At 41.6% G+C, this 17802-nt stretch overlaps 1 protein-coding gene across 1 annotated transcript; it reads right to left on the bottom strand.

The window, feature by feature from the left end:
• Window positions 1–3815: 3815 nt before the first annotated feature.
• dcxr (dicarbonyl/L-xylulose reductase) lies at window positions 3816–17593 on the bottom strand. Its single transcript, XM_049563937.1, has 9 exons — window positions 17449–17593; window positions 17170–17246; window positions 12152–12249; window positions 9815–9969; window positions 9609–9651; window positions 9201–9300; window positions 6677–6741; window positions 6236–6353; window positions 3816–4052 (listed from the first exon to the last, which is right to left on the bottom strand). The coding sequence occupies exons 2-9, from the start codon at window positions 17219–17221 to the stop codon at window positions 3949–3951; spliced, it is 735 nt and encodes a 244-aa protein (XP_049419894.1). The 5' UTR covers window positions 17222–17246; window positions 17449–17593; the 3' UTR covers window positions 3816–3948.
• Window positions 17594–17802: the final 209 nt, after the last annotated feature.

Here is a 17802-nt window from a genome sequence, read left to right as displayed (position 1 = left end):
AAAGGAGCAATAAGCGAAATTCATCATTTCTAGATTGAAGGAATTAAAAAATTGCTATGTGAAGAACTAGAGGTGTAATTTCATCCGGAGTATAGCATGACCTCACACAACCTCTCTCTGTGTTGATCTCCAGCCCCTTGTTTACAAGCTGGTCCGGCTGCCCGTTCATGTACGTTCATGTGAACCCCCCCCTCTCGGAGCCCTTGGCCCTCCCTCCCCATAAAAGGCTACAGCCAGTGAGCAATGGCAGCGCGTATTTTCGAAGTGAAATGGCAGAGAGCGGAACAAAACGTCCACCTGAAGATGACCAGGATCCGACATTATCTCTTAAGAAACAACAGTTGTTGGCAAAGAAGTTGTCGGATAAAGAAAGGGACAGAACTCGGATTAACATTGGCCTTGCATTTCCAAGGTGGAGAGCACGGCAAGAGCTAGGGTTGCCACCTTGGATTTGTGGAAAAAAAGGGACACTCGACCAAATGTTTGAGGCGGAGAGCTCGGCCATTATTACCAGTTCAGACTGACCAATGAACATGAAATTCAGACATAGGAGACCAGATTTGCCATCATTCCATGTCCTTCTATGTGCCTGTATTTTATATTAATTTTTATATCAATGAAAAAAACAAATCCGTGTGACTAAATTCTTACATTTTTACATGTATCTCACCATAGCAAGTTGGAAGTTGACATATTCTGCCATATATGAAGAGGGGAGGCTCTCTGGAATCTGGTAATATAAGAACCATGATGGTGGGGCATTCTGTCACTTCACAGCTGTCCAAAACATGTGGTTTGTGCCAGGCGGACATGATTGCCAGTCTTTTTCCATTTTGCAAGAAATTCCATTGACTCATTCACAAGTCAAAAATGTGTTTTATCTGAAAGAAACATGCAATATTTACATCTAAGATAATAGAAAAATAGTCAATGGAATTTGGAAAATAAGGGGTATATGGTGACTACGGCCCTGTCAACATGCATAATTAGGCTGCAGTTGTCTGGGTGCGCAAAGGTGAAGTGGCTGGTCTTGCCATACAAAGTTTGATGCAGTGTCAACTGGACAATATAGAAATATTTGCATCTTGAAAGCCGGACTACAAATGTGGATAGACAGGGAAATTCGTCAGGTTTTTATTTTGTAAACAATTGATCTGGATTTATAGCGTGATGGGTTGACAGCACAATGATATGTGTGGTATCATTGGAAAGCTCTGCTCCTGCACTTTCATGTGATATACGTGGCATTTCTGTGCGACCCTGCATTCGCGAGTAATCCATCCAGAGCTGTATGAAAGCTCTGTTATACATCATTTTAGTGTAACTTTATCTTTTTTTCACTGTGAAAACATTCGGAAAGCTACGATTCCGCTGTTTCACATGATATGCGTGACTTCTCGCTATGACGCACGGTTGCGGAGAAAAACCATAGAGAAGAACAGGTGTGAATTTGGACGCACTATGCGTTGTTCGGGGCCTGTTGCACTGATTGCACTGATTCTGGATGGACTCCTTGGCCTGCTGCTGCTTCATTTTCCCCAAAAAACGGGACAAATTGTGTCCTGGGAGAGATTTTTTTTTCCGGGACAGCTGATGAAAAAAGAGAACAATTCTGGGAAAAACGGGACGGGTGGCAACTCTAGCGAGAGCTAAATGGACTACAATTTGTCTCAGAGCTAGCTCTTCTTCTCCTGGACAGGTAACATTAAGTAACAACATAAAGTCAAATGTCTGTTTTAATTAGTGTTACAATAACATTAGGCACATGTCGCCATGTCGATTCAATTAAATGTAATGTTACAATTGTAGCATGGGTTAATGTCCGGAGCTTGAGTTATTAGCGGCTCAGTCCCAGCAATGGGTCAGGTGTTACGGTTGTGTTAGGTGAGTAGCCCGGCAGCCCAGCTAACATTTGCAATTAGCATTGTAAAATGTAGGCTGGCGGGCAGCCTGGCAGCTGTGTTTAGCTATTTCCCTGCCTACTTCAATGATGATGGTACCTGTAAATGTAATATATTTGCTGAGATGGAGACGAGGCTCAGTGACTAGAAGAGCTGGCAGAAGCGCTCCATAGCTGTAAGTTACTCCAGTAGCTGTAGTAGCTCTAGTGCTAACTCCAGGGGCTAACGCTAACGTCCCTACTCTTCACCATGAGCCGGAGCCGTGGCGGGCTCACAGGCTCACGGAGAAGAGTAGGGACGTTAGCGTGGCAGCCGACTAGTGCTAACGCTAACGGGAAAGCAGGGAAATAGCTAAACACAGCAGAGACCGAGAGTGAGTGAGAGAGGTGTGGCTCATGACACACTTTGTTTTGGTCTACAGGCAGTGCACAACAGCAAACCTCGCGGTGAAACGATTTCTCTTTTTGCCCCTTCAAAGCTATGGTCTTTAGAAAGACTGATCATTATTATTAACATCATTTAGATGGTGGTTATGGCCCAATAGTGCTAGCTACACAATGTGAAGAGCAAAAGGAACCAAAAAAATCCATTCTCTCTGGCGGCTGCAGGCCTGCAAAGAAATTGACCAATCACAGCCATCCGGTCCACATGGGAGTTACTCCTTGCTCAAATTTGCACTCTCTCTTACCCTCCGTCCAATCCCCTTGCTCCATTTTGACACTCCTCTGCTCCTCGTCCCGCCTCGTCCCAACCCCCCTCCGCATTTGAAAGTACGAGTGGTTTGTAAGGCCCTCAGCGATTCAGCTACATGAGTTTCGATATGGAAAATAAAGAGTGACAGCAGCAAGCGGCCTCTGCTTACCCCACCGGCAAAGGCAAGAAAAGGCAGAAACAAAGAGGAAATGCGACAAATTGAGAGCTCAAAGCAGAGTAAACTTCGGGTCATCCTTTGACTGATGGAGAAAGCCCCAGCAAGATCTGGGCCTGAAAAGTGATGCTGATACAGCAGAGTTTTTGTTGAACAGGTAATATTTCGTTTTTATTGTGAATGTTGTGACATAGATAACTGTATGCCAATGCTGGTTTATGACTGTGAAAGCTGCAGCGTAGACCATAGTTTTAAATTATTAATCCAGAAAATAATCATTAGCTGCTGCCAGCCAGTCCTGAATATCCATATCAATGTATTCTGGAATGACAGATTGATTTTGGACACTTTTTAAATCCACCAAAAAACATATTGTGCACATATTTATAATTACCCACTGGGATCAGCCCCACCCCTCTGAGTGGTTACAGATAACAGATGGATTTTTACAGTGCTATCTAAAGTATACTGGTGCCCAACCTTTTCAGCTAGTGTCACCTTGAAACAAAACAATGTCTAAAGAAAATACAGAAATTGGAGATATGTCAGAAAATAAACATAATTTATGTTGGAAAATGTGTTTTTAATTCTCTACTGCTATTCATCACATGACTGCTTTTAGTTTGTGAGACCTTTGAAGGGTCCTTACCAGGTTGGGTTAACAGAATCCATGGAGCCCAACATGTTGTTTCACAGTGGCCCAGAATGAACAAACCAAACACTGGCTCTAGGGCCATCAGCGTTTTTGCATCAGCCACCTTAGTTCTCCTATACGCGTTGCACATGGGAGAGGAATTTCAGGTGGTTGCAGTCTGCAAGCTCACCACTAGATGCCACTAAATCCTAAACAATAGACCTTTAAAATATTCTACATCATCATTACTCAGACTTGTTTCTAACCTCACCTGCAAACATGTGGTGCCCTGTAGGTACCAATAAATATCAAAATTATTATGATAACTACCAAAGAAACATATATGACATATTAATACTACTATAATACTACAATAAATATAATTCACAAATAAAGAAAAGTTAGAGGTTGATTTGTGCAGTAGTTGAATTTAATTTCTTTGTTAAATTGACCTCTTTTGTATATTGCAGTGAGATGATGAGACAGGAGATACTTGTTTTCCCTCTGAACAGGGGGGCAGTGTCCTGAGACGAGACTCAAGTTTGTCAACAGGACAGGAAGCCTCCGTCCACCGGCAGAGTGACTCCATTTGTCATGTTGCTTTTATCACTCAGCAGGAACAAAATACTGTTCACCACGTCTTCCACCTCTGCAAACACACACACACACACACACACACACACACACACACATACACAGGGAGCTCAGTTAACACTTTTATTGAGTGTAAGTATGTATAGTATGTGCATACACTGCATAACTGCACCGCTGGGGGCATTTTGTTTGTGTCCAAGCTGACAGTAACATTAGATTTAGATTTAAATGCACTCTTTGGCTACACCTAGGGATCCCGACTATCAGTGAAAACCGTAAACAGAATTGGTGTCAAGTCAGTCTTGTCACAAATTCGGGTGACAATTCTGGGGACAATTCAAGTCAGCGGAGTCCAACATTGACCAAGAACATGCTAGACATTCATGCAGAGAATGTGAACACAAAATGCATGTAGATTGAATGGGCAGGAGAGGGTGAATCCACATTCCTGAATCTGAATTAACCATCAGCCTCCTTTTCAGAACCCTAGGATGAACTCTCTGAGGAGGTTGAGCAGTGGGAGCAGAAGAACAAAGAAAACACAACAATCATGACCAAATAATTGATAAAGATCTTTTAGATAGGGGAAAAACAGGAAAAAAATCATAAAAAGATAACAGTTGAGAAATAAATAAAGATGCAAAGATCAATTAAGTGGACGGTAGATGGAAAAAATAATAAAGATCTTCATATTCTATAAAGGAATGCAATCTATCAGCCAAGGCTTAGCCTTTGCCTTTGACCCCCTCCTATCAAAAATACCTCTTCCTCCTGCAGCTCCCCCCTCTCTGTCCTAAGCCCCTTCCACCAGACGACCAAAAGTATATGCACACGCTTCACACAGTAACGTGTTTACCATACGCTCATTTCTTTATCACATTTCATTGTAAAGTTGCGCAAAAGTTGATTCATTCAGTCCCTCCTTGCTCCGCTCTCTCTGTATATTGGACCACAAATGAGGTGAGAATCTGCTGCTAGCTATCCCATGGTCCCTCCGCTTCACTCCCTGCAGTTGCGGACTGCTTCCCTGGGAGGAGAGTCTGCAGCAGCTCTGGAGACGGACCTTTGGTCAGCAACTAGCAGCTTGAATACAGCCAGCACAAACCCCCCAAAGCAGAGTGTCCCAGCGGGTTGTTGTTGGGTCCCAGCGTTGGGTCTAACCTGTGTAACGGCAGCAACAGAAAGTTTGCTGATCCGGCAGCAGGTAGGGACTGTGTGGCTCCTCAGATCAGGGGTTTGTGCTGGCTTGATTCAAGTTGCCGTAGCCGCTGACTGGGGGTCAGTCTTCAGAGCTGCTGGCCGCGCTCCTCTAAGTGAAGTGGTCTGTGGCAGCGGAGAGTGAGGTGAAGGACACACTGTGATTCGAGGCTCTAAATAACATCAGTTAGGTAAACTTTTACTTAAAGCAGCAGTCGTGAGCCTTCAGCGCCAGTTAGCAGAAGACTAAACTGTTACCAACATATTCTCTTCATTTCTGAAAAACTTTGCCAATATTGACATGTTGTGTGTGTTTATCGTCAGACTATAAGCCCATCTAACTTTTTTTGGGTTGCTATCAGTGTAGGCAGTTGTTGCCAATGTGGGAATAGCAACTCTCTGTGCAGGATTCTTCACCATTCTGATTTTTACCATCCAATGGGATGTGCACCTGCATCTGCATTTGTAGAACACCCTCTCTCTGAAATTACCTGTGATTGGTCAAAGTCTCCCATCACAGGCTAGATTTTCTAAAGCCTGAAAAGAAGGGCAAGAGGAGGTAAACGTCTAGTTTTCTCTCATAATACTTTAATTACAATATGCTCAAAAACTATCATGGGTTTTTTGCCCAAAACACCAAAATTGAGGTGCATACCTCAGTTTTAATAAACAGAGGAAGCTTATTCCATTTCATGACACCATCTTCCACTTAAATCTATAAAGATTTGCTACTCTGGCTATGGTGTTATGACTCTGGGCTTCCCCCAACCTCTTAAAATTACTGTAAGGGTAACTAGGAGCAGTTCCTTGTGAAATCTTAAAAACAATATTTTTACATTATTATCCTCTCATCTCACATTTCCCAAATGTGAAACTATGCCTTGAAGATGTGCAGGTAGTAATCAGATGGACTGGCAACCTTTTCGTGGTGCACCCTGCCTTCCACTCAAGGTATGCTGGGATAGGCTCCAGCAAGTATAGATTATGGATGGGGATAGGATCACTGTCAACAGCATGTATATACAGCCTGTAGTGTCTGACCTGCAAAGCGGCCTAGAGGGATGCGGCACGTCATGGTCTTGGCTTTTTCGGGGTCACTCCAGCCCTGGCGACCCATCTCAGTCATCACCACTGTGGGGTTCACACTGTTCACACGGATCTGATCAGAACACAACACTGACAGTTCAGTTAAAACTATTCCAATATTCAATCACTGAGAGCACCATTCATCCTCTCATTTTTAAAACACGCCCTTGAATAGAAGATACACATTAATAAGATTTAATTGTGCTTATTTATTTTTCTGTGCACAAGATTTCACTGCACACTGTAAATTTGCTAAACAGCATCCACCGTGGCTACTAATGACAATTCTGGGATCAAGCTAAATAATGTTCACTCAGCTGACTGTAAAATGTAACAAGCCAGACTATGATGAGAATTATAGAAAGAGGTTGCTGTGTTATGTAAGAATGACTCTACCTGGTGGGGTCCCAGCTCCAGAGCCATCACTTTAGTCAGCATATCCAGGGCTCCTTTAGTGGCACCTGAACAATGACAGGAACACTTAGACAACAGGAACTTTACCAGGGCTGCAGCAGTGAAACATGGGCCCTGTTCATTTGCAGTGTCAGTGCTGCCCTCTGCAACTTCTGATACAAATCTACAAATAACTGAATCAGCTAAACAGTGGTTAGCAGAGTAGTTAACAGGGAAATATATTATGTGTCCCATTATGGAATTACAAATGTAACTATATGTCCTGTCAATAGTAATGTCCCTCAAGACAGCTGATCCACAAGAAGGCTGTCTGTCATGGCTGCCGTCAGACACCAAGCATCACCCATGGTCACGCCCTAAGCTGTGATTGGACAGTTGATTGTTTATCATTTTAACATAGACAATGTAACTCCATCTCAAAAAAGAAAAAGCTCCCTTGCACCTCCATATGTAAATTAATAAAAGTGCTTTGGATTTGGCATTGGCAGGTTTATGTTGCTCTCTGGTGTAAAACACTGAAACACCAACTCCTCATTTTTTTTTTTTTTATGTGACAAAGTAACGTGTTTTTCATGATCACACAATAAATAAATACACTGCTCAAAAAAAATTAAGGGAACACTTAATGGTCACAGTGTAACACCAAGTCAGTTAAACCTCAGTGATATCAATGTGTCCATTTAGGAAGCACAAGTGGTTGTGAATCAGTTTCACCTTTGGTGCAAATGAAAGTGACAACAGGTGCAATGAAGAGGCAAAAGCAAGACAACCCCCAAAAAGGGAATGGTTTTACATGTGGTGGCCACAGACAGTTGCTCTCTCCCTGTCCTTCCTGACTGATTCTGCTCTAGTTTTGTGTTCTGCTAGTGTCATTGTCACTACTGGTAGCATGAGGCGGTACCTGCAGCCCAATCAGGTTGCACAGGTAGTGCAGCTCCTCCAGGATGGCACATCTATAAGTGCAGTCATGAGACGGTTTGCTGTGTCTCCCAGCACAAGACCATGGATGAGATATCAGAGGCCAACTGTTACACAAGGAGAGCTGGACAGGGCCATAGAATGGCATCAACCCAACAGCAGGACCAGTATCTGCTCTTTTGTTTGAGGAGGAACAGGAGGAGCACTGCCAGAGCCCTACAAAATGACCTCCAGCAGGCTACTGGTGTGCATGATTCTGACCAAACTGTCAGAAACAGACTCCATGAGGGTGGCATGAGAGCCCCTATAGTAGGACCTGTGCTCACAGCCAAGCACTATGCAGCTCGATTAGCATTCGCCAGACAACACCAGAATTGGCAGGACTGCCACTGGCACCCAGTTCTCTTTAGAGATGAGAGCAGGTTCACAATCAGCACATGTGACAAGCATGAAAGAGTCTGGAGATGCAATGGTGAATGTTCTGCTGCCTGAACCATCATCCACCTGGAGCCTATTCCAGCTGACATTGTGGGGTACACCCTGGACAGGGTGCTTGACTATCACAGGGCTGACACATAGAGAAAGACAACCGTTCACACTCACAATGGTTTAGTACATGGGCAATTTAGAGTCACCCAGTTAACCTAACTTGCATGTCTTTGGACTGTGGGAGGAAGCCGGAGTACCCACAGAAAACCCACACTGACATGGGGAGAACAGCCACACAGGAGGGCTTCCCCACCCCTCTGGGCTTTTCTTGGCTTTGAACCCTCCACCCAAGTTACTGTAAGGCGACAATGCTAACCACTGCACCACCATGCCACCTGCCTCGATCAGTTAGTTTGTCTGTGTTGCCGTGTGACTTTGGTGTTTGAAAAGGTTATTTTGGATTTATCAAAGTCACGTACAAACAAGCAAAGGTAAAATGGAAAACTACTGTTTTTGTCAGTGAAATCCGGCTTTGGAGAGAACATAGGTAAGTTTCACTTTTCGCTCCGTTCCTTGTCAAAAAGGGCTGTCTGTTTGGGAGGTACTGAGCATATGACTGGATAAATGAAACCTGGATTATACTGCACAAGTTGTGTGAGAGCTTGAAAATGGATGTTTTGATATAGTTTTGCTGTTGTTAAATGTGGCCACTTATGACCTCAATTCATCGAGACCTCAGTTCCTGTCCTCAGTTTTTGAATTCATCATTCATGGTGAGTAACTGATATACTAATGGTCATTTCGGGATGAAGTATTCCTTTAACCAGACAGTATTGTTCTGTATCTCACAGTATTGTTCTGTATCTCACAGAACAATACTGTCTGGTTAAAGGAATACTTAACCAGACAGTATTGTTCTGTATCTCACAGCTAAGATGACAGTGGTGCTCTTGGTCACCAGTGGGGAGCAGTGATTCAGTCAGCAATGATGATTCGGTACAGTCAGTTCAGTTAAAAGATTTTGTTAAAGATATGTTCAGATATGTACTGAACACTTCTAATAGCTTCTTTCATTCAAGAGATCTGCTAACTGAAATATTTTTCTTCAGGGAAACGTTTCAGGTGAATGTTGGCACATGGCTGCTCCTGTGGTACTCACAGTAGACTGTGTGGTCTCTGAGGGCACACTGTGACGCCTGGCTGGACACATTCACGATGGAGCCTCCTGATCCTCTAGCCTTCATACCACCAGCCACGATCTGACCACAGAGACACAATTCTGTTTGACTCAACAGGAGCATTTAGATACAAATATCTGAATTCAAAGTAATGCTGCGATTAAACCATATTTCCTGTAATTGTGATATTGAAGGATACAATATTTTCCTTGACACCAAAACCTGAGTTTAGTGTAAATCGTTAGATCAATCAAAACATGTGCTTTTGCCGAACTGCATCAAAGTCTATGTAAACATCTGGACATCATCTACATTTGGCCAGCTTCTAACAAGAGGAAAAAGACAAAAAAACAATTATGTATTGATGTGGATTTGAGCCATCATTATACCTGAGAGACATGCAGCACAGCTTTCACATTCACATTGAATGACCTGGAGATGAAAGACACCTTAGAACATAATAAACATATAGTTTGCCACATGGTGAAACTGTATATTCCAACTCAAAATTTCTAAATCATGTTGTGTTCTCTGAGTATTTATTTTGCGGCAGCTTTCTAGTTGGATATCATCATCACAGAGTATTTAATCTTACTTGTCAAACTGGTCAGGTGTGACCTCCAGAAATGGCTGCAGATTGGCATAGGCAGCATTATTCACCAGCAGATCAATGGGGCCAACATCCCGCAAGGCTGTCTCTGTGGCCCCCCAGTCGGCCAAGTCCACACACACGGGGCTGATGGATGCACACTGTGAGAGGAAGCCAATGCCAAAGATGTCAGTGCAGACAGTAGACAGAGGAGGAGATGAAGGAGAAGGACAAAAACAGAAATGGCTCAGTGTGAATATTAAACCAATAATAATCCATCCAACAATGAATACAGTAAAAACAGAATCATGTCCTGTTAGTAGAGACACACTGTATACTGTTAGTATTTAGCACAGAACTAGGACACAGCTCCAGAGTTAATCATTAGAAACAAATCTCAGTAACACTTGACAATAAGGAGACAAAACATTAAATAATAAGCAGGACAAAAATGAGGAACTAACTGTTAGTGAACCATTAGTTATTGAGTAACAGATCATCAAAGTTCATAGAGTAGCTAATGATTAGTTATTGATTAGTTAATTGAGAAACGAGTGAGAAACAAATTAGGAACGGGGGGGGGGAGTGTCAAATAGTTCATATCTTGCATTCAAAATATAAAAATAGAATATATTGAAGTAAGGCTCTTGGTTTTGCTTTTCAAATATTTATCTTCCTGTACAGTGAAACCTCAATTCATCCATGACACAACATTTTAATGTAAAGTCTACATAAATGCCCTGCATTGTCAGAATAACATAAAATCTTTATGTTCACACAAAACTCATCACATATTTTTCTTCTGTTAAGTCAACAATTTTTGCGTTTTGAGTTACAATGACTAAACTTTATAAAGCTGATTACACCTAATTGGCTTAAGGCCAATAAACAACACTATCATTGTGCACTTAACATATTGTGGTGTGTCAGGGCTAAATGGGTGGAGTTTCCCAGCATGTCGTGAGACAATGAGTTTAGGGAAATAAGGCGAAGAAAACTGTGTTTAAATGTGTTTTAAACCACTCATGTTACCCATAACGCAGTGATTGATGTTTATGTATTTCACAATGGTTTTGATAGGTTACAGTTAATGTTGTGGTAAAAGACATTTTGCACCATGACTTAATCAATTTTGTAACTGGGAAGACTAATTGTTGTGAAAGCTCTGATGTATCAGAATGACGTGAAAATAATAGAGTCTGAAAACTAAACACATATGGGGGCTTATGTTAGCCAAAGTTTGTTTAAGGTAATGAATCTAAAATTAAAAGATACACAGTGTGATATTGTTGGGATTCACTGGACCACAGATGATGTATCATTTGTTAAGATCTAAACTGGACATGTAAAGGATTTCCCTCTGGGTCTTGCCATCTGAAATGGTGGCCAAGACCGCATGTTCTTTGTTTATCAAAGCAAAGGACAGCCATTTGGCATTCATCTCTACAGGACTGTTGTCACACCTCAGTGAGAGTCCTGCCCATGGACCCAGTTTTCAAACTTGATTGGGCACTACTGTCACAGTGACATGTGACTCTGTGATGTCACCAAGCCAACTTAAAGGAGCAATAAGCAAAATTCATCATTTCTAGATTGAAGGAATTAAAAAATTGCTATGTGAAGAACTAGAGGTGTAATTTCATCTGGAGTATAGCATGACCTCACGCACCCTCTCTCTGTGTTGATCTCCAGCCCCTTGTTTACAACCCGGTCCGGCTGCGTGTTCATGTATGTTCATGTGAATCCCCCCCACCCTCCACCCCTCTCAGAGCCCTTGGCCCTCCCTCCCTATAAAAGGCTAAAGCCAGTGAGCAATGGCAGCGCGTATTTTCGAAGTGAAATGGCGGAGTCAAATGTCTGTTTTAATTAGTGTTACAGTAATGTTAGGCACATGTCGCCATGTCGATTCAATTAAATTTAATGTTACAATCGTAGCATGGGTTAATGTCCGGAGCTTGAGTTATTAGCGGCTCTGTCCCAGCAATGGGTCAGGCGTTACGGTTGTGTTAGGTGAGTAGCCCGGCAGCCCAGCTAACATTTGCAATTAGCATTGTAAAATGTAGGCTGGCGGGCAGCCTGGCAGCTGTGTTTAGCTATTTCCCTGCCTACTTCAGCATGATACTTTGAACCTTAAGTTTCCATTAATTGGGGACCCGTTACAAAGGTCAGGTTCCAACAATATTGTTAGTGCACAGAGTTTGAACCCTCACACAATCAGCTCTGTAAGAATATAACCGTCCTCATTTGTCAGATGACGTAATGATTCGTAAGTCATTACCACTGGAATCTCTCCCCCCTCTCCTATTCATCACATATAACTATGAGTCAAAGTAAGTGTAGTACCTCCTGCACCAGACTGTTGAGGTCAGCCTGCGTACGTGTGACCGCCGTGACCTTTGCCCCGCAGCGTGCCAGAGCCAGAGCCGTAGCCCTGCCGATCCCTGGGACACAAAACATCCATAAACACAAAGACTTATTACAGAGTAGAGCTGCTGCTGTGACACCAGAGCTGACACACACACACACACACACACACACACACACACACACATTCCACACATGTCTCAGGCTTTGCCACACTGCGCTCCACGAACAAAGCCTTTTCTATTCCTTTTTCTCAGTGTGTTGGAACTGACAAGACTCTGTGTGGGTATGTGCAAATTCATCACATGCCTCCATCAGTCTTTCAAAATTCACATGAAATTGCATCAGTTTTTTCATTTTTAATTGGTATTATTTCTGTCACCTCAGTTTTTATCAATTCATTAATTTCAGCGGTTACACTTAACTGTCAGTCCCAGTATTTAGGATTAATGAGCAGTGAACATGTAATAAATGCTTTAGAACTCACTATACGGAGGTTTAGTTATAATCAGGTATAAGGACAATCTGAGCGTGTATTAATGTACAGCATTTGTCAACAATTAACAAATAACCTCTCCTGTAAAGCAGGGTTGTCTGAGATTGACTATATTGTCATTCACCATCTGTTCATACAGCAGCCTCCAGCTACATCATGGTGTGTTAAACACCATTTATCAAATATCTGACAGCAGTTTATATACTGCTCATAAATGACACATAGGGGAACTTAAAATGTGTCCTCTTGATACCAAACTCCTACATGTGTGGAAAAATGATGATACATTCTACATTCTTTTTCTGTTGGATACAAAAAGGATTTTATAAAAGTAAACGTGATAATATTTCTTAAAGTATGGGGTGGGGGGGGCGTTGGCTTAGCGGATAGTGCCGGCGCCCCATGTATAGAGGCGATGCCGCGCCGCAGTGGTCTCGAGCTCGACTCCAGCTTGCAACCCTTTGCTGCATGTCTCCCTCCACTCTCTCTGTCTCCCCATTTCACATTGTCCTGTATATTAAAGGCAAAAAGCCCCAAAAAACAATCTAAAAAAAAAAAAAAAAGTATCAAAAAAAGTTTTTTGTTCCAATACAGCAGGTAGGCCCTATCACATTAATACTAGTATCAAAACATTAGTAAAATATCAAGCTTTAATCATGACTGCACTTATCAAAATACTTTCACTCACTGTTTCGATGTGTGTGTATCCCTCTTGCTTTATTAATTTTTTAATAAAAAAATACACGTTATTTGTCAAAATTATAGTCCCTTACAACAGTTGAGCTACTTCACATAGAAACAAAAGAAAAGTGGAAGTGTCAATCATTACAATAGCTACTGTACAAGTAAAAAAAAATAAATAAATAAATAAAATAAAATAACATAGATATGACTGGATAGTTAATAATAATACATACATCTATACCTTTATGCATACATAGGATTACTGCAATAAATAATAAACATGAGTAAAGTCAATAAAATAACTAAGACTCTTAGAAGATACACCACAGAAAAAAAGACTTAAATAAGAAATAAGAATTGGTTTGGTTCAGGGGACATCCTGGAAAAAGTATGTTTCTTTCTTCTCTTCCCCCATCTTTCCTTTCATACCTTCTCCTCTTCCATCTCCTCTCATTTTCCCCTGCCTTTTACTTCTGTATAATACCTGTTTTCTGCATTCTCCTCTATCTTTCATCAAATAGTTTAGCTAGATTCCTAATGCTGTGGTTTATCATCTCCATTTTATAGATCTCGTTAATTTTAACTTTCCATTTTCTGAGTTGTGGTGCCTCCGGTTTCAACCAGTTTTTTGTTATCTGTTTAAGTGTGGCTACTCTTAAAGTTCCAAAAGATATGTAGCCTATTCTTGTGTTGAGAGAGTAGCTGTGGTGTTTGGCCAAGTAATAGCTGCTCGGGCCCCAAAATTAGTAAGCGCTGGAAAATGCTGTCTATCGCTCCCCTTATTTCTGTCCAATATTGCTGCAAATCTGGACAGGAATAGAATATGTGGATGTGGCTGGCTTCTACCTCCCCACATTTTCTCCACCAGCTAAAGCACTTTGCTTGGATAACAGGTGTTAAAAAGAAACATATTTGATTTTCCAATAATACTCGTAGTCATACATGTATTATTACTTTTGTCTTTCCAGATGTCTGGAGGTATAACTACCTTTAATTCCTTCTCCTAGCCGGTGATTGCTTTAATTTCCTGACTTCTAGAGTTTTCCAAAATCTGATAAATATGACGTAATATGTTACTTGTGTTAGCTCTATCAGATATTTTTAATTTTGCAAGCTATTAAAGGGTATATCTCTGTCGCTGTTTGATTTATTCCCATTCTTTAACTAGGTAACTGGTACATGCCCTAATCATGATTTCATGTATCAAAACACTTTCACTCAGTGTTTCAATGTGTGTGTATCCCTCTTGCTTTTAAGTCCCATGTGTCATTCCCACATGTATTGTTATATTTTTGTAATTTTCTCTCTTTAAAGGGCTCAAAATGGTTAACTTATCTCAATGCTGTAGGTTTTTGACTTCTTGAATCCCACATTTTATCCTTTAACTTTACAAATAAACCCCTCTCCACATGCAGCCTGCAGGCTATGCAGTCTGCAAAAGCTTCATTTGCCCATTTGCACTATACTAATTCTGTATGTTTCTAATGGTGTGCTGTGTTATGTGCATTGTATACATTTCCACTGAGGTAGACAAGAAAGTCAATCAAATTAAATCAAACATGTTCCTGACTCTTACATTGTGTGAAATGAATGTTTACACCCAGTACCTGAGGGTTTTGTTTTCTTTTTTATGGTTGCACTCTTCTACCAACAGAAAATATTCTGGATGTCCTGTGCATCATTTTAGATGCATTTCTCCAACATTCAGCCTGACATGTTCAGAAATGTTGGGACCTCCACTACAATTCAAATTCAGTTCTGGTGAGTTGGAACACTTTTTGACTGCACAACATCAGCAAGTAATGATGAACCTAAAGACACTGTAGCTCAGGGGTAGGCAAGCTACAGCTCTTGAGCCCTTCTCAAGTGGCTCCTGATGGTTTTGACAAAAAAAAAAAAAAAAACATCATATGGAAATTACTCACTTTTTTTCTTTTAAATATTCATTTATCTTTGCTGACCCTCAATACTGTTGGCTAGTCTTGAGTTTCCCACAGAGACTTAAATATAGATGGCGCAGGCAGTGCAGTTGCATTGGGGCCTGTGAGGTGGGGGGCCCATAAAGTGAGAGGGCCCTCCAACAATGTGTTGGGTGGAGAATGGGCCCTCATGAGTAACTGTCACCTTGGAAATATGCCTGTGTTCAAACAAGAACCCATTCAATTAAAACAGTGCAACTGCTATATATGCCCTTGAAAAATACAAACCCATGTCTGTCATGTTTACTTTTTCTTTTTTTGTAAAATAGTCATTAGCATCTGTAACAAAATGATATGCTCATTCTATGACTATAAATCAGCTATTAAAATTATTAAATTAAATCTTATTTTCTTTGGTATTTTTTGTTATATACAGATATGCAATGATGTTTGCTGGGTAATATGTATGCTGATGTTATCAAGTGTCAAGTCTCTGATCATGTGACAAGACGATATGTGCACGATAGCGTGAACTAGGGCCTGTCATAATAGCGTGCACAGGGGCCCATTGTAACTGCCTTATGCCGGTGGTCTACCAGCTGGGCTACCGATGGATTCCAAATCCAAAAAAGTAAAAGTCTTTGAGGAATTAATGATTTAATAGTGCCAGGACAGATTCTGTTTTCTATCACCACAAATGCTGCATAGTTAAAGCACCAAAAATCATAAATAGCTCACTGCAGAGTAGCAATTCGTTGGTAAAACATACCTGTGAATGCTCATTTAGACCTATTAGTAATCATACGACTCAAATAATTTTGTGGCTTCAGACAGTTTTTAATCTTTTGATGTTGCTGGGGTCATGTTCTTACCGTTACTGATTTATTATGTTTCATGTAGCCTACTCTATATGTTCAAGTCTGTGTGTTCTGTGTTTCTCCTGGCTGCAAGACAAGTGTCTCTTTAGGGGACAATGGAATTGAATCAATAACAGAAGAAATATTTGAACGGTTAAACTCATAAATAAATTATAAAATACGCCAGGACTATAATGTTTCATTGTTTCTTTTGTGATCAGTTAAAACATTCTCAAGGGCTTGAGTGTAGATGGGAAAATTTAGACCCTGTGTGTGTGTGTGTGTGTGTGTGTGTGTGTGTGTGTGTGTGTGTGTGTGTGTGTGTGTGCCAAAGGTTGGCAATCTTTACTAACAAAAGAGCCATTTTTGATCCAAAAAGCATGAAAGGGGGAGAGAGGGGGGTGACATGCAGCAAAGGGCCACAGGCTGGAAACAAGCCCACAGCCACTGCAGCAAGTACACTGCCTATAGGGAGCTCTACCGTCCTGGCACTATTTAATTCTCTATTTACTTTTCACTTTTACTTTGTGTGTGTGTTGTTGTGCGAGCTGTCAAATGAAATTGCCCTTTAGGGGATTAATAAAGTTGTCCTGAAGCTTGAATCTTGAACCTGCACATTAAGAACAACCTGCGTTCTGTAGCCTATTTATAATATACACCGTGTCGTGCTTAGAGTCACACAATGTGTTCATGTGAGGCGGTCGGTAAAAGACTTCTGCGAGGCCTGCACTCGATTCCCCCTACCTTGATTCCCTCCCCTCTGAAAACCTCCTCTCTCCTCTCTCCTCAACTCCTGGATTCCTCAGAGCGCATTTAACGTATTGAGACGTCCTACACGATGACGAGTCTCAATCGATTTCCGGGTCAAGTGATCGAGGATAGAAGACGAAGGAGTCGAGGAGGGATATTGGGATAAATCCTCTGTATGTGTTGTAGGTTGTAAGGCTGGAGAGGATGCGATTATTAAAACAGCCTGGTGGTGTCAGTGTACGCACGTTGGCTTCCGTCTTGTGTGTGTATTTGTGTTAAGTGTTGCTTTACCTTTTCCTGCTCCGGTCACCAGAGCTCGTTTGCCTGCAAATGAGATTTCCATGGTCGGTAGAGTTCGCAGGGATCAGCTGCAGATTGATAAGCAACAAAACAAACATAGTTTCAGCCTGAAGAGAAGCGATCGGTCATGTGACTTGGTTATGTCTGTCGGCAAGACTCATCGAGCTAAACTACGCTTCAACTTCCTGATCGAACTTCTAAATCTGCCACACATTCCTGTATCCAGATTCAGTTTGTGTTTTACGGTTTCAAAGTCGTGGAGGAACTTACAGCTGTGCAGACGACAGAGCGGTGGGTCGAGGCTGCAGGAAGCGGTGTCTGTGCTGTGTGTTCCGCTGGGCTCAAAGATTGACACTAAAGTTAATGTTCAAAACCCGCTCGTCTTCCAGGTCACTCCTGCACAGTCACTGTGAACAGGCAGAAACCAACCATGCACAGCTATTTGTGTATAAGTAGCCTATGTTTCGAGTTTAGTTCACCAAACTAAAACCAAAAACCACAGCCTACCGATTTTCAGAAATATGTAGGCCTACTGACCAAAAGTTTAAATCCAGCACTTCTAGTTTTGCCCCAATTTTTCCCAGGTTTAACTTAAACATCTTAGACCTTTTTTATGCGCTTAAT

This window comes from Epinephelus fuscoguttatus, linkage group LG20 (assembly GCF_011397635.1).
Source record: "Epinephelus fuscoguttatus linkage group LG20, E.fuscoguttatus.final_Chr_v1".
NCBI lineage: Eukaryota > Metazoa > Chordata > Actinopteri > Perciformes > Serranidae > Epinephelus > Epinephelus fuscoguttatus.
This window is presented reverse-complemented; position numbering and strand designations above follow the sequence as displayed.